The sequence below is a fragment of the Lineus longissimus genome, chromosome 2, assembly GCF_910592395.1.
Source record: "Lineus longissimus chromosome 2, tnLinLong1.2, whole genome shotgun sequence".
NCBI classification, from domain to species: Eukaryota; Metazoa; Nemertea; class Pilidiophora; order Heteronemertea; family Lineidae; genus Lineus; species Lineus longissimus.
Genome location: NC_088309.1, coordinates 24127726 through 24153100, shown reverse-complemented (window position 1 = coordinate 24153100; position 25375 = coordinate 24127726). Strand labels below are relative to the sequence as shown.

The 25375-nt window shown below is 42.0% G+C and overlaps 5 protein-coding genes across 7 annotated transcripts in view; 3 read left to right on the top strand and 2 right to left on the bottom strand.

Moving 5' to 3' along the window:
- The first annotated feature begins 1030 nt into the window (after positions 1 to 1030).
- On the top strand, positions 1031 to 6260 carry LOC135483159 (organic cation transporter protein-like). Its single transcript, XM_064763776.1, has 10 exons — positions 1031 to 1472; positions 1771 to 1978; positions 2128 to 2231; positions 2650 to 2804; positions 3295 to 3463; positions 3635 to 3850; positions 4121 to 4347; positions 4824 to 5005; positions 5282 to 5433; positions 5895 to 6260. Exons 1-10 carry the CDS (start codon positions 1330 to 1332, stop codon positions 6133 to 6135), a joined length of 1797 nt encoding a protein of 598 aa, XP_064619846.1. The 5' UTR covers positions 1031 to 1329; the 3' UTR covers positions 6136 to 6260.
- On the bottom strand, positions 6245 to 11039 carry LOC135483160 (organic cation transporter protein-like). Its single transcript, XM_064763777.1, has 10 exons — positions 10787 to 11039; positions 10005 to 10203; positions 9639 to 9742; positions 9144 to 9298; positions 8768 to 8936; positions 8276 to 8488; positions 7821 to 8047; positions 7458 to 7639; positions 6916 to 7067; positions 6245 to 6667 (listed from the first exon to the last, which is right to left on the bottom strand). The coding sequence occupies exons 1-10, from the start codon at positions 10927 to 10929 to the stop codon at positions 6478 to 6480; spliced, it is 1734 nt and encodes a 577-aa protein (XP_064619847.1). The 5' UTR covers positions 10930 to 11039; the 3' UTR covers positions 6245 to 6477.
- Positions 11040 to 12574: 1535 nt separating this feature from the next.
- On the top strand, positions 12575 to 17708 carry LOC135483026 (fibrillin-2-like). The gene is made up of 4 exons (XM_064763524.1): positions 12575 to 12669; positions 13544 to 13767; positions 14407 to 16851; positions 17704 to 17708. The coding sequence occupies exons 1-4, from the start codon at positions 12575 to 12577 to the stop codon at positions 17706 to 17708; spliced, it is 2769 nt and encodes a 922-aa protein (XP_064619594.1).
- A 68-nt stretch (positions 17709 to 17776) lies between these two features.
- On the bottom strand, positions 17777 to 22817 carry LOC135483820 (stomatin-like protein stl-1). The gene is made up of 10 exons (XM_064764869.1): positions 22767 to 22817; positions 22182 to 22316; positions 21815 to 21914; positions 21296 to 21354; positions 20910 to 21042; positions 20584 to 20640; positions 20238 to 20330; positions 19740 to 19918; positions 19262 to 19390; positions 17777 to 18979 (listed from the first exon to the last, which is right to left on the bottom strand). The coding sequence occupies exons 1-10, from the start codon at positions 22812 to 22814 to the stop codon at positions 18824 to 18826; spliced, it is 1089 nt and encodes a 362-aa protein (XP_064620939.1). The 5' UTR covers positions 22815 to 22817; the 3' UTR covers positions 17777 to 18823.
- A 396-nt stretch (positions 22818 to 23213) lies between these two features.
- Positions 23214 to 25375, top strand: part of LOC135483158 (uncharacterized) — a 32993-nt gene continuing 30831 nt past the window's right edge. For all 3 annotated transcript variants that reach the window (XM_064763773.1, XM_064763775.1, XM_064763774.1), the window contains exon 1: positions 23214 to 23297. The gene's annotated coding sequence lies outside the window, so the exon portion shown is untranslated. The remainder of the gene's footprint in view (positions 23298 to 25375) is intronic.

Here is a 25375-nt window from a genome sequence, read left to right as displayed (position 1 = left end):
TTCGCCGAACTGCCGACGGTTGCCAGTGCAGTTTCTAGGGGAGTTGCCCGGGCTAATGGATCTACTCCGGGCATAAGCTCAGTAAGAGCCAAGTTAAAGGGCTTGAAGTTCGGAATGGCAGAAAGACGACATGTACGGAGTACCCCCATGTATAGTGTATAGGTTTGGATGCGGGACATTCGGATGCCTTGGAATAGCTGATGGATGGCCTAGTAGGTTCCCAGAGGTCGATTCATAACACGTGGGGAAAAAACGCGACGTTTTCTTTAAAACGCAACTATTTCTTTCAAGTCCCTTGGGATAGCTGATGGATGGCCTAGAATAGGTTCCCAGAGTTCGATATAATCATAACACGTGGGGAAAAAAAGAGACGTTTTCTTTATAACGCGACTTTTTCTTTCAAGTGATATAGGCCTATTGACTTCCTTATCAGCGACCCATTTAGCAGTAATAACAAACACGAAGCCAATTTGATAACGGTAAACAATTCACAGAAACAGATAACATACTAAGAAAAGAAAATTGTCTGTGCAACATTTACTTGCCGAAGGTGGTTTTCCCCTGCGAGGGGTAAACCCCGAATCCGCAAGCGGATGTCGGCTAGGCTACCTAGCAATATAGGCTAATATGTTCACCCTTCTCGGTATGAAGGACAGTACCACACTTTTTCGACTTTTTTTAAATTATGTGTTACATGTAGAATGTACAAGCCGCAGAATGAACTTCGGAGACAAACAAGCAGGGGAAACTGAACTGCTGAGAGGTTGAGCAGAATATAGGCCATTAATAGGCCTATGGGACCACAAACCGATCTAGTCACATTATCCGGTGGGCAGAAAATGCATGCTGCACATTATCTATAAAATATTGCTGCGCACCAATTACTGTGTGATTTTTTGATCTCATCAAAATTGTGGCCTAATTTTCACAAAGTTTGTGATTTGGCTTTGCATATCCAGGGTACCCAATTTATAAAATGGTACACGATTCTGATATACTGTATATATACGCAATTTTGACCTACCATCATTTGAATTTCATAGATTACAATATAGACTGGATGGCGTTACCATAGATGCACTGATCATGTTCGTGAGACCCACAAAGCGTATCATTTCGACAAGTCCGTGAGACGTCCCGTATTTGACCTGGAAGACAATAATCAGTTTGCCGAGACTTTTGCTGACGGATTTACACGTCTTGTGCTGTCCGCTGATGGCCGAGTAAACCTGAGACGGATTAGACGGCCTGCTGTACGGTCAGGTTGACAAGGATCCTGAAGCTGATTCAGACCACCTGAATTGACGCAACTCGTATCAGCACGAAACAATGTTGTTCGACGACGTCCTACGGAAACTTGGCGAATTTGGTAAATTCCAACAAATAGTCTTCGTAATCGCCTGCCTACCTGCAATCTTCGAAGGCTTTCACAATTTGAATATTATTTTTATATTGGCTGTACCAAATCACAGGTAAGGGTCTCAAGGACGGAATGTGAATGTTACGCAGATTCATAATTTTAATAATGCTCACCACCTCAGGATAAGCAAGATTGCTGCGCTTACAGACATTTTTAGTCAAAGAATCACTTCACCTCAAACCGAACGACCCAAAGCGTTCGCATTGCGATAGCTCTGCGGTGAATTTCACAACTCATGTGATGTTTGCATTGTTTGAGTGCAATATATATGGCGTTAAATAACTTGTTGCGATGGCATTCAGCGTAAACCTCACTGCCATCCTGCTGCATGCATCGTCGGTATACTTCAGATGTGCGATTCCTGGGCTCGAGAATGACACATGGGAGGTACAGGGCGATGCCCACGCCCGGCTCATCAACATGACGATACCACCCGGGGACGAGTGCCACGTGTATCATGACTTCAATGGGACGCTTGCAGCTAATACCACCGCCACAACGCCTTGTGATTCCTGGGTCTACGACACATCGGTCTTTCAGTCGACAGCAGCTACTGACGTAGGTTGCTTTTAGTAAACTCCGGTTTCTGCACGGTAGGCCTACCTCTAAATTTCAATAGTGAAAGGGGCAAATAGCTTGAAATACGTGTACATGTTACATACCGTACGATATTCGTCTGGTAAACATTTCACTTCAACTTTTTTCAGTTTAACCTAGTTTGTGATAAGAAAATCCTACGGTCAACGGTCAACATGATGTTCATGATCGGGATGTTGTGTGGCGGTATCGTTGGAGGCAGGTTGGCCGACAGGTATATGCGGCGCTGACGGCTTGTAGCCTTGACACCACAGACGGAAGCTGATCAAATCATTTTTCATTTCGGCTGATTTAAATGCTATGCACACTGGCCAGAATAGTAACAGCAGCTAAACCATCAGTCAACACCGATGCATTTATTCGGCGCAGGAAGAGGAATTAAAATTTGGCAGTAATAATAGGCCTTATATGGTCGGCTGTCGATATGAGGAGACGGGTGTTTGAGGACCAGGCGCAAAACCTAGCAGACGATGTTGAGAGTAATACTACATTACATTACATGTCCAATTCTCGAAACCTAAGATTTAAACTAAACGATAAGTTTTCAAAAAATACCAATACATGTATGCATTTTACGTGCAAGTACAAATGATGATTAGAGACTAAGTTTGTATTGTTTTCTTCATTTCCAGATTCGGTCGAAAGACCACGATATGCATTATAACAAATGGTTTCTTCTTGTTCGGACTCGCCCTGGCACTTTCCACCGACATTTACATGATGATAATCGTCCGTTTCTTCAATGGTTTCACAGACATGGCTTACTACGCCGCAGCGTACGCAATGTGTAAGAACAAGTGTTTTCAGAATGTTTCAAAAGATGGGGTGCGCCAACATCCCCTATTTGGGACAACTATCTTAATCTTCTATATAGCTAATAGCTTGAACTTTAACAATATCAGAAAATCTAGGCTGTTTTCTTCACGCCCCCTTTTCCGACATGAGCAAAAAGAAGGGAACGCGTATGGAGAATGTCTGTACTTCCGTGTACATTGTTTACATGTCGCCCGCTGGAAATTATAAATAAACATAGTCATGTAGTTCAGTGTAAGGCCTTGGCAGGCATATAGTTTTACATCAGTGTACACAACAGCATTATTGAAAGTTATTAACTGGACGAATTTACAAAATTGAACATTGATCTCTAATTCAAGTTCAAGTTAAATTTTTTGAACTAACGATTGTTGCTGAGTTCGACGAGATGACAAAACACCTCAGGAAAGCCTGGATGAAGAATGTTTTCAGCCTTTTTCTGTTCGCGTTCTGTTCCGTTTCAGCAATGGAGTTCGTCGGTCCGTCGAAGCGGAAGATCACTGGTATCTGTATCGGAGGATTCTTCACAGCTGGGTACATTCTCATCACACCAGTGGCATACCTCATAAGGCACTGGAGATACTTCCAGGTGGCACTATCGATACCCTCTCTCGTGCTCATCTCATATTGGTGGTAAGTTGTGGCACTGTCAATACCCTTCAGTGGGTCCGATAAGATATTTAAAGCCTCATGGAAACCTGATTGTAGTAAACTGCATTTCGTATCACGATTGTTTTTGTAATGTTGTTCAACGTTAACAAAACAATTTGCACGAAATAAAGGTAATATGATAATAATTACCAGGATTTTACCCGAGTCCCCACGATGGTTGCTCATTCGGGGCCGGGCAGCCGAGGCAGAAGCCATATTGAGGAGGGCAGCCCGAATCAACCATGTCACCCTGCCTAAGAAACTGTTTGATTCTACAACTCTCTACGAGAAAGCCGTCAAAGACTCCTTCTTCCGAATGATCAAGTACAAAGTGCTGCTTTTAAGGACACTGATTATTTGTTTCAATTGGTGAGTTCATTGGTTGGTACTGAGGGAGAAGCAAGCAATGGTCATAATAATGGATGAAATGTAGTTTCAAGAGTCAATAATCATTCATCGGGATTGCCTTTTGCTAAGGAGACTCCTTTCCTTGAAGCACCCTTTTAAGTGTAATGGCTTTGTTTTAAGACCCGGCCAGTTGCTGTTGCGAGTAGGGCCGAGAGGAAAAACGCCATTTGTAGCTGAATCAGGTGTGCATAGTTTTGAAAACTTGAATGAAATGTGTCGGGTTCATTCCAGGGGTGCCTGCTCCATGATGTACTACGGCTTGTCACTCAACAGCGGAAATCTTGTCGGCGACATCTTCGTCAACTTCTTGGTAATCGGCCTCATCGAATACCCCGCCCTAGCGTTCGCTATCGTTACCATTAACCCATTGGGACGCAAGAAGCCTTATTCCTTCGCCATGTTGCTGGGAGGGACTAGTTGTCTTGCCTCCATCTTTGTTGCAGTATTTGGGAGTGTGAGTAAGTGAAATTTTCTTCTTTAAACCTCTTAAGTAAGGTTATACTGTGATGTGTTCCATTGTTATAGGTCTGATTCCATTATAAGCATGAGATACACGTGCGGCCTAAGTCGAGAATGAGATCTACTGCAATTCTCCCCAGGGCCGGGTCCCCGGCCGGACAATCGTCTTATTTGGCGATTTTCACAAAGAATCGTTCTGTAGAGTATCGCGCGTGCTAACGCGAGATTGTGCTAACGCAAGTATTGTACCGATTGTATTTATTTCACCTTCTTACGCTGGAAAGATATCGAAATAAAACCAGTAATAATCGCGCTGCGCCGGCCGGTTACTAAAAGAGATGCTGTAATAACCTTTACATAACTCAACAATACCGTGGTATCCTAGACCTTGCAAAACCAGGATGCAAGATGAGACGAGCAAAAAAAACGGACCCGTCCATTTCAGTTTGGGTTAGTAATCATGGCTTTTTGGCAGGTACGACGTGGGCGCTGACAATGCTCTCCACCATCGGCAAGTTCGGCATCTCGGCAGGTTTCTCTTTGATTTACCTCTACACGGCAGAACTCAGCCCCACAGTAGTTCGCTCCATACATATAGGGATCGGGTCAGTCAGCGCTAGGATCTTCACCATGATAGCACCGTACATTGCTGATCTCGTGAGTATGCAAGGCCAAGGTATAACAACCTCTCTCCTGTCGTATTTGTTCGTTGACCAACTCCTCGTTGACACTATAGTATTCATCACCATAAAATTATTGAATGACTAAAATTTTACAAGAAAACCTTAAGAGTTCAAGTATTGGTGGCAATGAATTTCCTATCTCGGCTGTATCTATAGTGCAGCGCCATTGTCACTGATGCCAGGCAATTCCAGACCTCGAAGGCCCCTTTGATCGCTCGAAAGTTGAATCCACCTAATTTAACTCCGGCAGGGTGAGTTTGTAGGAGGTCATTTTTCGAAGGCACTTCCCCTAGTCGTGTTTGGAGCCATCTCCGTGACTGCTGGTTTATTGGCATTAATGCTTCCCGAGACCAAAGGAAGGAATCTCCCGGAGACTATTGAGGATGCTTTACACTACACAAGGTAAGAGTTGGTGAGAAGACTGCCAAGTGAATCTTGTCATTGATGCAACTTCCCATCACCTGATCAAGAACCTACGCTCTTAGAAATAAACATATTTGAGCTAAATTTTTTTTGTCATTTCGCATAACACCTCCAATTGGGTCAGGGCAGGGGTTCATATTGGTGTTGGTTGAAAATCCATGTATGGAACCAAATGAATGCTTAGGCAAACATTTCAAAAGTTGTCGACAAATCATCAGTTCTTTGTGTTGTTCCACAACATAGAGTCTTCGTTGCACAACAACAATACACTTTTTCCATGATCACAAAGTTTCGTTCCCCAGCAACAGTTCAAATTCACATGGCAACATCTACGGTCGCCGAGCAAGAATGCAAATTTCAATAGCGACTGCTAGATTCCAAAAGCAAAAGACCCGACCACTTATGTACATGTATATTCTGTATTTACTGTTCTATTAAAGGAAACCACGAAAAGGCAGCGTTCATATCGCTGTGACGAACCCTGGGTTCGAAGACGATGATGATAACTGGGACGAAGATCATCAGGCCATGATTGTAAGGAGTTCCCATTGGAACGGGCCAGAGGCGACCCCAGAGGTCAACGAGGCAGCTGCTTATGACATCATCCCTGCACAAGAGGTTGAAACCAACGGTGAAATGGGTCCATTGCGTATGGATGAAGACTTCCCAAGCACCGCGTAAACATAGTAGTCAGCGTATTAGAAATTTTCTGTAGAGTGTGTTATCGCAATATAGTGCAGTGCCGTATTTACGTTTATTCAAAAGATATAAAGTGAGAAATATTTAAATAAATACAATTCAAATGATACGTTTTATTACAAGCTTTCGTCGACACACCCGGTACTATCTCGGTGCCAGCCTCGTCCCAAGTCATTGCGCGGCTCCGCCAATTCCTGACGCAAGGATGGACGGGTTGTAGCTATTTATGCATTTGATTTTGGGTAAAGGACTTCTCGTGTTCAAATATTTAACATACGATAGAGAGTGGTAAAATCATCTCTCTCGAAACTACCCTGCAAAGATCTATAAACTTGTATTCATCTGACAAGCTACATCATCCTCCTCTGGCCGTAATGCGAGGTTTATTTCCGCCCTCACAGATTCCGTTTTCGGCCTTCTATTGGTCACGTGACTATTATCGTCAGCCTGGTCGTCTGCGCCTGAGAACCCTAGGTTGACTTCGGGAACATCTGCTGTGCGATTCGTGGGTCGACTGTAAAAGTATACAAAGATGTGAGAAGACTTAGTTTTGCGGAAACTGTGGAATACTCGCTCTACCGGGATAACTCACTGACAATCCCTCATAGCGGTTCTATGTTGCTGATAATCACAACTCCACCTAGAAGCAATTATCATACGTGACTGCAACTGTAGTGTATTTTACCCCAACCACAGCCCCCGACACCCCAACCATCCTACCCCACTATACCACCAGTAGTTTATAATCGCAGCTGCACATACCTAGTGAAGTGTAGTGCATCCTCGATAGTCTCCGGGAGCCTCCGCCTCCTTGTCTCCGGCAGTAGGAGGGCCAATAGGCCGGCAGTAACAGAGACGATTCCAAAAACGACAAGAGGTAGAACGCTGGCAAAGTCCCCGCCTACGAGGTCACCCTGCGTGTTTAAGAAGTGCTTTGATTTCGTACATAACAATTTAGAACGATCAAGTGTGTGAAGTCAGTCACCTACGGACATATTTCTGCATACAACTACTCATAATTGAAAGATTTCGATTCAACACACGTGTATTACTTGAATTTAAAATGTACGCGTTGTATTATACAATGTACAGCGGAACCCCGGTCGGCGACCACCCCGTTATGACGACCAAGAATCGCCGGTCCCGAATGGTTTCCTCTCCCATTACAAGGCCCCCGGTAACGCAACCACCCCAGTACTCAACAACGACCAATGGATTGGGCGGTCGCAATGACCGAATTCACCCCTCTAACCCGACCATTTGCTGTTCATTAGGCCGAGGTGTGTAGGTCAATCAACACATACCAAGTCAACGATATACGGAGCCGCCAGCGTAAAGATCCTCGCCGCTACCGAACCAAGTCCAATAGCGGCCGTCCTCACAACAGTCGGGTTCAGCTCGGCGGTGTAGACATAGACAATGGAAAATGCGGCAGAGACTCCAAACTTGCCGATTGATGAGAGGACAACCAAGATCCACGAGAGTTCTGCAAGATTAAAGGACCCAGTCGTGAAATTGAAGATGTCCCCAGATCGGACTAAAGTGCAATAATCTTGAAGGTGAGTCAAGAGTCTTAACCTCTTTAATAATCATATCCTGTGGCGGACAAAGAGGCGACAAGACTGGAATCCATGGATTGAGCGTTGGAAACCGCGTTCCAAACCTACCTGGATCTGCAAATAGCATCACGAATATAGAAGCGATACAAGACGTTCCTGCCAAGCACATACAGAAGGCATGGACCTTCTTCCTTCCAAACGGGTTCAGGGTGAAAATGGCGAAGGCCATGGCCGGGAACTCGACAAGGCCGGACACGAGGAAGTTGACGAAGATGTCGCCAACTAGTCTCCCGGAGTTTAGTGCGAGGCCGTAATACACCATAGACACAGCACCCCTGGAGAAGAGAAGACGAGATGACGGAAAGCGAGGGCGGGTTAGTGATATTGCACTGTGGCCTATAATCCACCACTCCAGTCAAGTCATACGGATTGCAACGCACGCAAATATGCTTCGCCGTGGTAAGCTGTCTTATGAACGAAAACAGAATGTAGACGCGACTTAACATCACGACCAAAAAGAAATATGGCCATGAATTTTTTTCACGAAACAGAAATTGACTTACCAATTGAAGCAAATAATAGCCATCCTGCAAAAGAGCACCTTGTATCTTAACATACTAATGAAGGAATCTGTCGGTTTCTTTTCGACTGTTCGGGAGTCAAACAACTTCTCAGGCAGGGTAACCTTGTTGACTTCGGCCGCTCTACGTAACGTCTGCTCCGCTTCGTCTTCTCTTCCTACGATAAATTGCCACCTCGGGGACTCGGGAAGCAACCTGAACATGTAAATCCTCAACTCAATCAATCACCGGACTTTGCAGACGACATATTTCACAATTTCCACCAAACTGAACTTTGGATGGGAAAATAATTGAAGAGAGGTTTAGAAATGGCCGCCTTAAAAAGATTCTTCCATTTTAGACGAAAATAGTTGTCGAAACTGGCAAACAATACTGCCAAAAACTCGGCAAGCTTATAGTTCCAGTGTTTGACACAACGGGGTCGTCGGTTTCCTCCAACATTCACGACAAACATGCTTATGTGCGATAACTTACCACCAATAGAAAACGAGGAACAGAGACGGGACTGAGAGGCCAATCTGCATGTGTCTCCAGTTTCTGAAGATGTAGGCGAACGGGGTGATGAGAACGTAACCTATCGTGAAGAAGGCGCCCATGAGAATGCCAGCAATCATCCGTTTATTGGGGCCTATTATTTCCATACCTGAAATATAAATACTGAGAGTTGATGTAAAGCATTTTTCTCTAAACACACTCCATCGGCTTTTTTCCACTTATCTGACTGACATTGTTTTTTACAGTCAAGCTTTGGACGACAGCAATCATGATAAAAATAATGTATCCATTCATGAGGTGACCCATTCCAAACAAGCCCCCTTTGTGACTGGACGTAAGAATAGTAACAACTCACCTAATACGAATGCTCCCGCATAAAAAGCCATCCCAAAAAATGCGGATACGAATCGGAATGCCATCAAGGCGTATACGTTCGGTGAGAAAGCCAAACTGAACCCAATCACTACCAGACCGATACCCATGGTGAAAATGATCAGTTTACGCCCAAATCTGAGAAGATAAGAGTGGTTTTTTAAAATTTTAAAATTTTCATATATCAACTCTCAGCTTAAGGTAACAAATAAGAGATTTTCCTTTCTCGAAGCTTACAATGGTACCAAACGTCATGTGCATTGCAACTCTATTACCGGCCCAGGGTATTTCTGGTGTTGTACATTGCAGGCTTTCGTCCACACCAAAAATATGTGGGGACGGATTAGTAGTTGGGCCTCGCACCGGACTGATTTTCAATCATTGTTAAAACTCGTTCTTGATTAGATTGCTTAGATAAGTTGCTTAGATAATTCTTCGGAAAAAGATACGAAGTTTTGGACAGACCACATCGACGAACCTGTCAGCCAGATGTCCTCCGATCAAACCACCGAAAAGCATGCCGGGATAGAACATCATGGCAGTGATGGAACGAAGGATGGATCGCTGGCAGACGAGGTTGAACTGAAGGCAGAATCCCTTTTTTATTCATCGATATCAAGTATCATCATCTTTTCTATCTGACTATGGCGTGAAACTGAGGTGACCGAAAAGACATTTTGTATTGGCCTGCCGTACAACTAAACTATCCGCAGAGGGCTTCATGTCCATACGGACCAAGGTGGTTGAGATGACACTTTTGTATTTGCGTAGTTAATCGCAATTACTAACGTAATGGTTTGAATTAACATGAACCTCTAGTCAAGAGTAACAGAACACAACCTACGTCTGTCACAGCCGTCGAGACAAAGACACTTTTGTCGTACACCCAGCCGTCACAGGCTGCCGTCTGGTTGAAATTGTCCTCGGTTCGGTTGACGTAGATGTGACAATTATCTTCGGCTGGGATGGTGAAATTGATGAGCTCCGCATGTTTGTCGCCTTGGGTGGCATAGGTGTCATTTAGGAACCCAGGAATGGCACATCTAAAGGGGGGAAACATCCTAAGTATATTGAGATAAGCTTATCGAAACTACTTGTCTCCGCTGTATTCGTTCGGACGGAGTCGTGAGGTTTCGAAAATCACACGGATTATGAATATTGAAATTCGAACTTTTAGTTCCATTTTGCAGTTAGTTGTTACAAAGACTTTCAATGAATTTATTAAAAGACAGTTTTATAATGGATCGGCAAAAGAATATTGCAATTCAAGGGGCCCTTAAGTGTTTGACACAGGCAGGCGTTAATCAGTCATTGATCGTGTCTTCACCGTGTATTTGGGATTCGTGAAATTTGCGAGACCGGTCAATCTTTAGACTAGTACATGATGTCCGGGCACCACATGATTTGATGAGGTGATCTGTACGTACATTTAGGCCATGGTCTGTCGACAAGAAAAAATAAACTTGACACTATTTCCAAAGCCATCGGACTATAGTGTTATAACTCTACTATTACAACGGTCAAATTCCGTCTTACGAAATTTCAGATTTCAGTTACATTTGAGGTTTTTACTTGGATACTTGGACAAGAATAGATATCAGAATGGCGTCTATGAAACGTCCCTACCTGAAATTCGGAATAGCCAGGATGAAGACAATATTCAGATTTTGAAGTCCATTGAAAACGCCGGGCATGGACGCCAGGAAAAAAACAAAACTCTGGTACTTCCCGAATTCGCCAAGACTTTTCAGAATATCATCAAATAACATCGTGGCTTTTTAAACGGATGAACGAGTAAGCTTCGCTTAGTGTGAACACTATCAAAGTATTCGAAATCACTCCCGTTAGTTTTGAGAAATTAAACTGAAATGGGGGCGGTTTCGTCTTATTTACCTCCACAAATCGTGACCTCAATTTTCTGATTTTGAATTCGTGAATAATAGAATGAGAGGTTAACGATGAATCTTAAAACACTACTCCTGGACTCTAGTTTCAGGTCATGATAGGATTTCACCCAGAGGCAAGTTTGCATAGTATCAATATCAAAGTAAAGGGCAAAGGCCTATGCAAGTATAAATAAGTCTCAAGTCACCTTATCTGACGAAAACTGAGTCCCATTGACAACCTGTCCTCGGTCACCTCATCGAGGAAACTCTGGCATTCGAGGAGGACCAGCAATAATGGCGGTAAAGCCCGCAGCACACTAGCCGCCAACTTTGGCGACAAGAAGCGTTCGGCTAGCGCCTCTCGACGCCAAAGTTGGCGGCCAGTGGATCCCGGTCAGAGCACACCTGCCCAGAATTGGCGTCCAGTAGCGTCTTTTCCGCCACTTTAACCCATCCTGGGCCTAACCTATCCTGGGCCAAACAGCGCGAAATCATGTGACATCAAGACGCAAGCTGATTGGCCATAGCCTCGCCGCCGACGCCAAGTCAGGCGGCAATCCGTAGCACACCTGGCTTCTTCTTGCGTTCAAACGCGTCAAAAATCAAACATGTTAGATATTTGGCGTTTAGTTGCGGCAAGTGGCGGCAAGTGGCGTTCGCCGACGCCGTTCGTAGCAGACTAGGGATTCTTCAGGCGTTCAGGACTCTTACGGCAAAAAACGCCTGTGAACGCCGAAGTTGGCGGCTAGTGTGCTACGGACTTAAGCTCGCTAGCATACACAGTAAGGAGGAGCATGACTTCCTATTACGTTGAAATGGTCATAAAGTAACTATCGTATAATGTATACGTTCAATAGAGAGGCGTTGTCTATCGACGTTGAATATATCGAGCGGTCCGGCTATCGAGCTTCTACAAGTTGGCGAGACGCTCTGCTCTGCTCTGTCCGTCCGCCGAAACCAACACTTTTAGTACCGCACGGACTCCGATAGCGAGATGCTGCGATTCGCCTATGTTGCACTCTTTTCTCATTTGATAATGGGTAAGTTATCTTTTTCTATTGCTATTTTGGTCTGAAGTAATTGCTCCCTGCTTGTGACGACCATCGGATGTTACTAGTAACAACAGTAGTGTTCTAGGATAGAGTGGCCCTCGGGGAAAGGACTACAATTATAATGCGCTTTTTTGTCTCTGGTGTATTGAGTCTCTGCAAAACGATACAATCACCATAAAATAGGAAACAAATATCTTTTTCCCTCAAAGTCGGGAAGGTTGAAACAATTCACGCCCACTGAATGACACACCTTGAAGTAATTACTTCCGAGCCAAGTTTATTCGCCTGAATTATCCACTCTGAAGTCTGTGGTATCTCTAAGCGTTGAAGGTCGTGTCTTACTACCTGAAGGAGCAAGACGGCTTCCTTGCATTTCTTTTCTAGGTGTCTTGTGTGGATGTCCAACTACATGGCAGCAGGTAAATGGTGCCGGTCCTTACTTTCTCTATGTAAGAAACTCAAAATTAAATTTCGGAATGGCACAGGAATCCTGCGTTAAAAACCATGGAGGTCAGCTGGCCAGTATACACAGTCAGGAGGAGAATGACTTTCTGTCTTCATGGATAGAACAGTAAGTTAAACATTTGACCAAAGACAAAGTGCTGCATACCCCATTTCCTGTCCTGCGTCCTGGCCCCAAAATTGGTTCTCTGAACGGACGGCCATTTACTAAACCGATTTAAGTGCAAACCTCCTAAGTATCGGGGTTTTTTTCTCACTGCTTACTTTAAAGGGGTACGCACTTTGCATTTTGTGGTGGCTCAGGAAAATAGAACTGCGGTTATAAACAATGTCTTAGACATGCCATTATTATGCATGAACATTTGCTGAAACTTGATTTTTATGGTATTTTATCTGTCCCCACAACGCCAATGCTGATTATATTCATCTATATTTACGCAACTGGAAATTTTCAAATTCAATTACAATTTCAAATCTTCAACGAACGTCAGAGGTCTTAAATCGATAATATACAATTCTCTAAGTATGCTAGAATGAAGCTGACGGCATGTTGAAACCTTATGCTTCTTGGGAGTGCATTTATTGGTATTCTATAGAGACCTCCATTCGATAAACCAATAGTGATAATGACAACATAAATATTTCATCAACCCTTCGATACAGCCCTTCGATTCCCAATTTTTAGAGTAGATAAACAAAAGCACTTGGCATCATTAGCCTAAAGGAAACAAATCATGATACGCTGACGAAAATGGGAAGTCTTGAACAGCCCGGTAAAAAAAAACTAAGGCAGAATAAAGCTTCAATTGATTAGCAGTTTTGAGTACCCTTCATGTAGTGGATCATTTGAGCTGGCGCCTGGGTAACATTGCATAACATAATTTAGACTAGTTTATTTTAAACTATCGGGTAATCCAAATAATAAGGAGTTTGTATTTATGATTTTAGAGAAATGTTGAAAGCAATAATATCTTTATAAATAGGTGTGGTGGTAGTAAGGTCTGGATTGGCCTTGAAGACCCATATGATGACAAGAGCAAGCTAAAGTGGATTGATGGATCAACGTTTGACTACTCAATTGGATCAAATTCTATCAAAATGGATCCCGGTCAACACTGCTTGCGGTTCAGAAAATCAAATTCGAACCCTCTTCAATGGCTATGGGCAGATAAATACTGTAACAGGGAATACACCTACATATGCAAAGGTAAGTAGGAAAACTGTACATTCCGAGGTCTAAATATCTATGCAATGAGGGCTGAATTAGGAGACAATCCTGACTTTGGCTAGTTCAGCTTTTGGCCTTTTGATCTTGTCGCTCAAGACCCAATTATTATGAAAGCACTCTTTCCTTTGAATTCTCCTTGTGTGCGATTAGAAATGATTCTGATAATTAAGAGGGAGATCAGTGACATAGTGGTTAGAGCACTTGCCTCCACTGCAAATAATGTTTAACTCCTTCATGATTAAGTCCACTATCCTTAAAGGCTTACACCATCCTTGGGGTCTTTTCCATGAAAATGACACATAGTGCCACTGCCGCACCAGAGAAAACTTGCCGTTTTTGACGGATTGGCGATGATTGAAACAATACACCTACCTTGATCTATTCTCATATGCAAACAAGTGTACACATAGCCTAAATTGATACGCAGCGATTGAGAAACATCATACAAGCACCAATTGCTTTCCAATTGTGTACATTTGTAGATATTTGCATTATGACTGACTTGTGGCATCTTCTGGCATTAGAAATAGGAACTAGATATATTTGGACCAACAGTTAGGTTATGTGAACGAACGGCATACCCCTAGTTTTTTTTAACATGCTCAATTTATGTTTCAGATACCAACGAATGTACAATTGGAAAATGCGACCCCAACGCTAAGTGTACCAACACACCTGGGTCCTTCACCTGTCAGTGTAAAGCTGGTTATACGGGAGATGGCACAAGTGGCAATTGCAATGATATAAATGAATGTGCAATTGGGACCAGCAACTGTGACACTAACGCTAAGTGTACCAACACACCTGGGTCCTTCACCTGTCAGTGTAAAGATGGTTACACAGAAGTTGGCACAAGTGGCAATTGCAATGATATAAATGAATGTGTAGTTGGGACCAGCAACTGTGACACTAACGCTAAATGTACCAACACACCTGGGTCCTTCACCTGTCAGTGTAAAGATGGTTACACAGAAGTTGGCACAAGTGGCAATTGCAATGATATAAATGAATGTGTAGTTGGGACCAGCAACTGTGACACTAATGCTAAGTGTACCAACACACCCGGATCCTACACCTGTCAGTGTAAAGCTGGTTATACGGGAGATGGCACAAGTGGCAATTGCAATGATATAAATGAATGTGCAATTGGGACCAGCAACTGTGACACTAACGCTAAGTGTACCAACACACCTGGGTCCTACACCTGTCAGTGTAAAGATGGTTACACAGGAGTTGGCACAAGTGGCAATTGCAATGATATAAATGAATGTGTAGTTGGGACCAGCAACTGTGACACTAATGCTAAGTGTACCAACACACCCGGATCCTACACCTGTCAGTGTAAAGCTGGTTATACGGGAGATGGCACAAGTGGCAATTGCAATGATATAAATGAATGTGTAGTTGGGACCAGCAACTGTAACACTAATGCTAAGTGTACCAACACACCTGGGTCCTACACCTGTCAGTGTAAAGCTGGTTATACGGGAGGTGGCACAAGTGGCAATTGCAATGATATAAATGAATGTGTAGTTGGTACCAGCAACTGTGACACTAACGCTAAATGTACCAACACACCTGGGTCCTTCACCTGTCAGTGTAAAGCTGGTTATAGGGGAGATGGCACAAGTGGCAATTGCAATGATATAAATGAATGTGCAATTGGGACCAGCAACTGTGACACTAACGTTAAGTGTACCAACACACCTGGGTCCTTCACCTGTCAGTGTAAAGATGGTTACACAGAAGTTGGCACAAGTGGCAATTGCAATGATATAAATGAATGTGTAGTTGGGACCAGCAACTGTGACACTAACACTAAATGTACCAACACACCTGGGTCCTTCACCTGTCAGTGTAAAGCTGGTTATACGGGAGATGGCACAAGTGGCAATTGCAATGATATAAATGAATGTGCAATTGGGACCAGCAACTGTGACACTAATGCTAAGTGTACCAACACACTTTGGTCCTACACCTGTCAGTGTAAAGATGGTTACACAGGAGTTGGCACAAGTGGCAATTGCAATGATATAAATGAATGTGTAGTTGGGACCAGCAACTGTGACACTAATGCTAAGTGTACCAACACACCCAGATCCTACACCTGTCAGTGTAAAGCTGGTTATACGGGAGATGGCACAAGTGGCAATTGCAATGATATAAATGAATGTGTAGTTGGGACCAGCAACTGTAACACTAATGCTAAGTGTACCAACACACCTGGGTCCTACACCTGTCAGTGTAAAGCTGGTTATACAGGAGATGGCACAAATGGCAATTGCAATGATATAAATGAATGTGCAATTGGGACCAGCAACTGTGACACTAATGCTAAGTGTACCAACACACTTGGGTCCTACACCTGTCAGTGTAAAGATGGTTACACAGGAGTTGGCACAAGTGGCAATTGCAATGATATAAATGAATGTGTAGTTGGGACCAGCAACTGTGACACTAATGCTAAGTGTACCAACACACCCGGATCCTACACCTGTCAGTGTAAAGCTGGTTATACGGGAGATGGCACAAGTGGCAATTGCAATGATATAAATGAATGTGTAGTTGGGACCAGCAACTGTAACACTAACGCTAAGTGTACCAACACACCTGGGTCCTACACCTGTCAGTGTAAAGCTGGTTATACAGGAGATGGCACAAGTGGCAATTGCAATGATATAAATGAATGTGTAGTTGGGACCAGCAACTGTGACACTAATGCTAAGTGTACCAACACACCTGGGTCCTACACCTGTCAGTGTAAAGATGGTTATACGGGAGATGGCACAAGTGGCAATTGCAATGATATAAATGAATGTGTAGTTGGGACCAGCAACTGTGACACTAACGCTAAGTGTACCAACACACCTGGGTCCTTCACCTGTCAGTGTAAAGATGGTTATACGGGAGAGGGCACAAGTGGCAATTGCAATGATATAAATGAATGCGCAATTGGGACCAGCAACTGTGACACTAATGCTAAGTGTACCAACACACCCGGGTCCTTCACCTGTCGATGTAAAGCTGGTTACATTTGGGACAGAACAAGTGGAATGTGTCAAGGTAAGGACAATTTTGTTTTCCAAAACTTCTAATAAATGAACAGGTTAAAAACTCATTACGAAATTGTTGGTTGAAATAATTCTCCCTTTAGTTCCCCCGAGTAACATTTTAAGCCTGAACCCGTCAGAATATTTGTTTGTTTTTTTTTCGATAACACTGAAGTAACACTTAGTAAGCTATGATATACAAGAGATTTAATATGTACCAGTGTACCCTGATCCATACAGCATTTAAGGAATCTTCTTCATAATCTTAAGGTAAGTATATTTCAAAATATCCATATTTTGACTTGAATCAATGCCCGACAGGCTTTAGGCCATGTTATGTTTATCTGACCAATGGTCTGACACGGATCAGTGATCGGCTTGGTGCGTAACCTTTATTGCAAAGTAAGTCTCTGTGTATCCGGTATCCAGGCCACCATGGCAAACCAGCTTGCCCAGTATTTAGACCATCATGGCATACCAGCTTATCGGGTATCCAGACCATCATGGCATACCAGCTTATCGGGTATCCAGACCATCATGGCATACTAGCTTATCGGGTATCCAGACCATCATGGCATACTAGCTTATCAGGTATCCAGACCATCATGGCATACTAGCTTATCAGGTATCCAGACCATCATCGCATACCAGCTTGCTGGGTATCCATACCACCATTGCATACCAGCTTCCCAGCCTATATTCAACAGCATCTTCGTTTGCAGAAATGTACCATTCCATTCAGATGCTGCACTGGTACAGAGGAAAAAGATCTGTTGAAAGTGTGGATTGGTAAAAGTTTAAGGAGGTGTGTTTGGGAGCATGCGACATGTTTTAACTCCATGGACTTCCACCTTTTCTTCTTCAGCATAGAGCACAAATTCTTTCTCTGTACACTATCAAAATACAATCTCGCAGAAAAATAGAAGAAACGATACATGTTCAATATTCATGTGTAATCAGCACAATCGTGTCATACCACTGAAATCCATAGCAACGTATACATTAGCAGGTCAACATAAAGTTTTTAATTTGGGTTTATAGTCTTGATATAGACAATGACAGAGGTTATTATCCAACTTTACACTTTCAACCTGGTCTATTCTGAAACCTTTCAGTAGAATTCAGATGAGCTGCTCAATCAGCCCTACACGCTGAGCATTTCCGACTGGTACCCATTTATACGCCTGGGTGTGGAAAGGGAAGTTAGACAAAGATTACACAGACACTAGGGATCGTACTGGGAACCCCAGCCACTACCCACTGCGGCTCCAAAATGATTGCACATTGCTGACCAGGGTTCAAACCAACTGGCCTTTACGTTACTACCATCAGAAGTTAAGGGTTTAAGCCATCTTTGCCGGGTAGATTTTATTCCCCTTCATGTATATGTACCCCCTGCAAAAGATTCCTCAAGGCTGGGAATACCAATAGATTGCTGATGTGCAAAATATCAGACATGTCTCCATAAGTATGTTTAGCCTCGTTAACACAAATACACACAATATTAGTGACAACATAGTTTTGATTTGCACAAAATGTTCATCACAATGGGGAAAGGTATCCGACTCCTTTACCTCACAATAGAAACAAGGGCCTTACACTCACCCACTGTGATCATGCTAAACAGAGTAAATAAGAATGAAATTCAAATCATCTTTTTGAGTATTCTAAAAACTACATGGAGGCCAATATAAATTTGACTTTTTTGTGGTTTACCAGCTACATGTGTGAACTACAATACACGTGACATAATAGTTGTATCACAAAATATCTAAACTTTAGCACAATAGATCCAAATCCACACTTAAATCCGGTGATTTTCAAAAAATAAACTCCACACTAATTGGACCATTGCACAAAATACGAGTCTTCGCAGACCAGTTGATAGTGACCATGACCGAACCATGAAAAACTTGAAAATTTCCTGCCCACCATATTTCCCTGTTCTATAGGACTCTGATATAAAATCATCAATTCAATAGTCATCATTCATTATCATCATGAACTGTCTTATTTGTCCTTTCATTCTCCAAAACGCTGGAATGAGCGTAAGGTTTTGTTGAAAATGAGGAGGTTAACTCTTTTTTGTCGGAAGGTATGGTCGGTATGTTGGTCTTTACAGTGTTAAAGATGGCCATTGCCTGCAATGGAAAATAACAGTAAATCAGAATAGCTTTTTGATTGGGATATAAAATGCAGATAGAAACAAAAAGAATGAAAACTGCAGTATTACTGGCGAACTACCCTAGCCCAAGTTATGTCACATGGTATTGTTCTTAAAATCCAGGTCACAGGACAAGGCATTCAGGAATGATAGGTTCTGGGATTTCGCAAATTGTGAGCTTTGCGCCACCTTCCAGTTAAAAAGTATTCTGCATTCTCAAAAATCTTCAAGGATGAAAATATAGTGAACAATATCATACCTGTGACACCATGGAACTAACATCTCCCGTGTTGGATGGGAGTAAAATAGTATTTCCTTCTTTGGCTATGTTTCCAAATGCTTGTATGTACTGCTCGGCTACCCTCAGGCTAACAGCATTCTGTCCATTCTGAAAGAGAACCAAGATTATCAACTAAAGTCAAGGTAAACAACAAAAGTCAAAATCACCAACTCAAGTCAAGGTCAACAACTAAAGTCAAGGTCAACAACTAAAGTCAAGGTCATCACCTAAAGACAAGGATCTTTGACCTACTGCAATTAAAGTCTTCAGAACTAGGCCGATAACCGAAAAATCATAGATGAGACCAATACTTCTATTCCTAACAAACTTATTTCAAGAAGTAAAGTACCTCGAATATACTTTTTGCTTGTGATGAAAAAACTTTTGTCAATCTGTAACACCAAGCTTATAAATCTTTCTTGACTTATACAAATAGTTCCAAATTGTCTTGACTCACCTCTCTGCCGATTGCCTCTGCAATCTTAACAATGGCCTCAGCTCGTGCTGATGCAACTTTCATCAAGGCGTCTGCTTCACCAGAAGCTGTGTTGACTTGTTCCATCTTCCACGCTTCAGACGCAAGAATCTTAGACTGCTTTTTACCTTCTGCCACATTGATCTCAGATTCACGAATACCTGTCAAATCAGAAATTGTTAGAGATATTTTTGATGACTGACCCGATCCAACAGCTGGTCAATGGAGCTAATAAACTTGAGGTTGTTCGGTAGACATTCGTCTTACGTTTTGGTGCCAATGCTCCAACACCTTGGTCACATCTCAGGTGTGGTTGTTCTTTTCACAGCAGGACATTTTTGGAGTCTATATGGATTAGGATGACCCCTGTATGAATGAACCAAAACGTGGACATGAAGGCCTACCTGCTAAGCACAGGCAAACCTGAGGTCGCATGTGCTAACAAATAGAGGTGAACTTTAACTTCTGCTTCATACTGACCTTCAGATTCTAAGATACTGGCCCTCTTCTTCCTCTCCGCCTCTACCTGCATCTGCATGGCCTCCTGCACCCTGCTTGGGAGTTTAATATCACCTGAAACACAACACAACGGATAATCCCTGAGAATTGACAATTCCTTGAAGAAAGCAAATCTGAAGTAAATGATCCAGACAGGTAAAGTGGGGTTATGACAAGGCAAATCAATAATCGCAGGTTGGTATTTTTTACACTCAAGACCGACTAAAAATGAGCCAATGTTTAGATTGAATTACTACTAATAATTAACTTGAGGGTGATTCTCATTTACATGAAGAATTTGTTGGAAACAAACAGGAGATCTACTTACGAATTTCATATCTCATGCAGCGTATACCCCACGATTCTGCTGCTTTGTTTATAGCCTCTGAAATGAACATGAGAACCAATCAGTACAAATATTGAGAGGCAAACCTCGTTTGACAAATAATGAATTATGTGTCCACTTGGCGATGAACATGTGTTCTTGAATATCGACCAGTGTCATTGGCAAAGACGAGTTTCTTCAAATCTTCAAAACTGTCTAGTCTGCCCAACACTTGCAATGCAATAGAATTAAGTAAAAACAGTCACCGGGCAGTAGTTGACATCTACACTGAGCCACAGCAATATACATAACAATTCCTTATCACTTACCAACAATGGCTACATTTAAAGAGTCTCTCTCTCTGAATACAGTATCTAACAAGATTTTTCCGATCTCTGACCGAAGCGTTGTCTGAGCGAGCTGGCTGATTGCATATTCTGCATCCTCAACCCCATAACTTGCCTGAAGAAGAACAGTTGATAGGTATGAAAATGAAGGGCAAACAACTTTCATTATTATTCTTAAGCGTTGGAAAGGACTGGTTTCTCAGAAAGCTTGCTATAAACGGCGTTACAACAGACTTATAGCACATTATAAAAGCTGCCATAGCGCTTAAAAAACTCTTTTCATTTTTCTTAAATTACCATGGTATGGAAGCATATTTTATTGAAATGCCATCTTTTGTACTGTGTACATTATACTGCATTAATCTTACCTTGTAAGGGTCAAAGACTTTTAGATACAACACACCGTCGAGATTTAATGTGACGTTATCTGGAATGAAGTTTGAATTTAGTCAGGTGGTGGTCATGTGAGAATCTTTGCTTGACGTGGTAGGAGGAAAAAAGGCAAGGCCATTGGGATATGATTAGGATTACATTTCGAGACTATTTTTAAGCAAAGGAAGGACCCATGTATCTGATATTAGGATCCTATCTGCAGTGGTCATGAAGACAATACACAGACAATACAATGCTTTAGCTATTGTACCTTTAAGATCAAGCAGATACAAGTTGAACTATTGTTTTTGACCATCTCACTGGTGCAGAATAACCTGTTTTTGTTGGTTAGAGAGGTTCTAAGAGTACAATAGTGTAAAAACAACTGTTGGTATGCAGCAGTCAGTAGGCCTAACACAAACTGAAGTTGAACCTCCAAATGCATTGCCAACAAGGACCTCATGGACCAACCTTAATGCAACCTTTCTCAAAAAATACATAGTATTGCACCTTACCTATTGTGATCGCACTCTGTTTTGGGATATCAATAGCTATCTCTTTCAAACTCTGAACATATCTGACAGTGTCTAAAACAGGGATAAGGAAGTTGAGGCCCTAAAAGTAAGAAACAGAACAATGAATAACATCATCAGGCAGAAATTCATGTCTCTGTATCAACCAATACAGGAACATACAGGGTATTGAACAAAAAAATCAACTTTCAATTTTTTCAAAACTTGGGGTCATTATCATCAACGTGCAGGATTTTGTACAAATTTTGCCAGTTATTTCTCTCTTGGTTTGATTTTAAATGTCGATAACCGGAGGTACTCAAGCAATATGCATAATTTGATATATATTAGCAGTTGAATAGCCACTTACAGGTTCAAGTGCCCGTTGGAATTTTCCCATCCTCTCCACTATCCATGATTCTTGCTGAGGGACAAATAAAATTATGGTGTTCAGCGGCAAGCCTGATCTATGACGCACCTGTTGGACCATCTGATGGGACAACCTCTGAAATATTGAGTATGTGTAACACGGCATAAGCTTAAAACAGAAAATTCAAGTGACATCCAGTTGAGTTACGGATTTGTATGAAAAAAAGAATAGAAAGCGTTTTCATTTCAAGCTGATTTTCATCACAAATGCCATCGAATTAATAAAATCATTACATTCAACGCTGTCATACAGTTACATATATTTATCAGCCTACACCACATGTTAGATGAAAATTTCATATCACAGTACATGATTGTGTGCACGTATGCACTAGGCCTATAGCTTAAGCGATCGAGCCACAGCGAAATTTGGTGCAATATATCATGACAAACGAAATCCTTGATTACCGCAAATCTAAAAGAAATTGCTTATATATTCGGTGTCAGAAAGTACAATCAACACCAAGTTAAAATAATGACGCTCATCACTTCACAAAATGATTGAAGAAATGGTTATAAAACACACCTCAAAATTTCGACACCGGCTTGCAGACCGCAACATGGTGGCTGCCATTTTGTTAAATAGCGCCCCTTCACGGGAAATTAAATAACGAAAAGTATCAGAATTCTGTTAAACCGAGTAGGAGCCGTCCGTACCTCGCCTTGTACCTTCACCTGTCCTCCCTCAAAGACAACAGTCTTTACCCCCTGAAGTAATGTGGGCGTTCAACAGAGCCTGGTATTCGAGTATAGGATGTCAGTCCAGTTTAAGGAAGTTTCCAATGACAAAGAATGATGAGGACCCGCACAGATCCATTTAGTGGGTAAACTACTAGTACTACTCCTAACCGATATCACAGTGAAGGAGACCTTTCAGTTTTTCTGCGTACAGATGTCTCTCGCTTCGTTTCGTATCCGCCCCATGCATTTTACATTATAATGTGTGCTGTGTCAGATTGTGATTCGGATGAACCGGCGATGGACATGATGGACAGTCGTTGACACTTGAAAAGTTTTCTTATCATGGATTAATATAGAGACAAGAAAAGCTGCTTTTGTAAGTAAATGTCCATTTACTAGTTTCAGTGATTCTAGTTTTAGGTTCAGCTTCTAGGCGTAGGCACATCATAGGTCTGTGGTCAGCGGACCAAGCACAATCATCTGTGTGAGGCCCAGCTCTGATCACACTCACAGGCACGTGAAAATAAGAACTGAATAGCCACCTCAGTCCCCCTCCCACTTAACTGACTAACATCCCCACCCCACTGACAACTCACGTTAAAGGGACTCTATAGGCAGTAACTAGGTAGGCACGATAAAGTTGCACAAAGTCGCCAATAGAGGTCTCTCCCATCTCACAGTCATTTTGACTGAAATCATCAGTCACTTTTCATTAAAAAGCTTTTTACCCTTAACAATCAACTGCAGTACTGTTACTATATCTATATCCGAATGCTATGAATATATTTGCTCTTTTTGAAGAGAGCTGTCTTAATTTGTCATCTATTAATTTTTAATTGTGTGTCTCTCTGTTCAGCCCCCTTATTGTTGTCCTATTCTGTGATGTAGGAGATCAATTGCCATTGGCCCAAGCCTGTAGCTTATAAGGGTAAAATTCACACAATTTTGATCCTTGGTGGGTCTAGATGAACCAAAGAAGTTCATTTTGATGATTGACATAAACTTTTGAAGATAATGTGCAATATTTTATAATAGGTCAGATACAGAACTTTTTATCTAATGATATTTTTAACAATATCATGTAATTGTTGGGTTAAAGTGTTTATGTGGTTGACTTTCACACCCTAGGCGTTCATAGACTCATGGTTTGTTATTGGGTTGATCACAGTTTTGAGAAAATATTTATTCTTCGTTTTATTTTTAGCTCATATTCATAGCCAGCAATAAGAGCCACTTTTGTGACAGCGAATGCATTACAGGCAGAGGGAACTCGAAAAATGTCCAAGTGTGATTGGACCCCAATACAGATGAAAAATGTAACAATGTTAAAAAAATGGATGCAACCACTTCAAATAATCAAATATTAAAAGTCAAAATATCAGAAATCCCAAAATCAAATATCCAGCAGTACAAAAAAAACTCAGTCACTTTATAATGTAGAACATTGGCCTATTGGGCATACTGGGCCATTGCATTATTTTCTGGGCCATTTTGTGATTGCTATCAATTTGTCGGGTTGTAATTTAGAAGTACAGTGTATATATATCTGGCCTTGTTTTACATTTTTGAATCAAGGGCATTCTTTTCTGGTTACTCATTGAGTCAAAATGCCTCTGCAAACCTAAATTTGGTACAATTTTTACACAAGTTCTGTATTCCTATTAAAGGTGACTTGAAAAGGGCGACCCAGCACTCCTTGTAAAACTTTGATTTCTCAATTTAACACCTGTACAGTTGCTCAGTCATTCTATCCCAGGATGGAATTAGCCCCCACCCCATCTGTGTTTGACCTACAAAGTATTTGTTTCTCTATTTCTTCCTGGGAATCATTATTTAGTAGAGAATACTCAGTTGACACAAACTTTGGTCTTTACAAACATTTCATACTTTTACAGTTTTCTTTTTGAAGTTGAACGATCTGTGTTCCAATGCTAAACCAGTTTACAAAGGGGTGGCATGAAGCTAAGTGTAAATCATGTATAGGCCTAAGATCCTTGTTGGATTCCCAGGCACATTCCCTTTGACCAAATCAGGAAGGGACTTTTCGATGATTTCTCAACCGATTTCCAGGTTAGGATTATTTAGCCCTAACTTTAGCTTATATTTGTTCAGTGAAACGAAAATTGCTTTTATTCTTAGGCCCATTTCCTGACAGTCCCGATGTAATGTCATCATGTGCCAAGTGGTTTGAATTGTCCAGGAGCACCTCTCCTGGATGACGTTGGTGTATCGAGGGTCAAATCAAAGCCGGATTTACTCATTTGGAGCTTTCAAGGTGTCATATACCTCATATTGGGAATATCGTTACAGAAAATATGCATGATGCTGCCATCTCAAAGGATGTGACATCTCCTGTCAGAGTTGACAGTATGCTTTAAGTCATTTCAACTTAGGTTTCATCATCCAATGCTGGTCAGCTTTGAGTTGACTTCTGAGTTGTGAGGGGATTTTGTT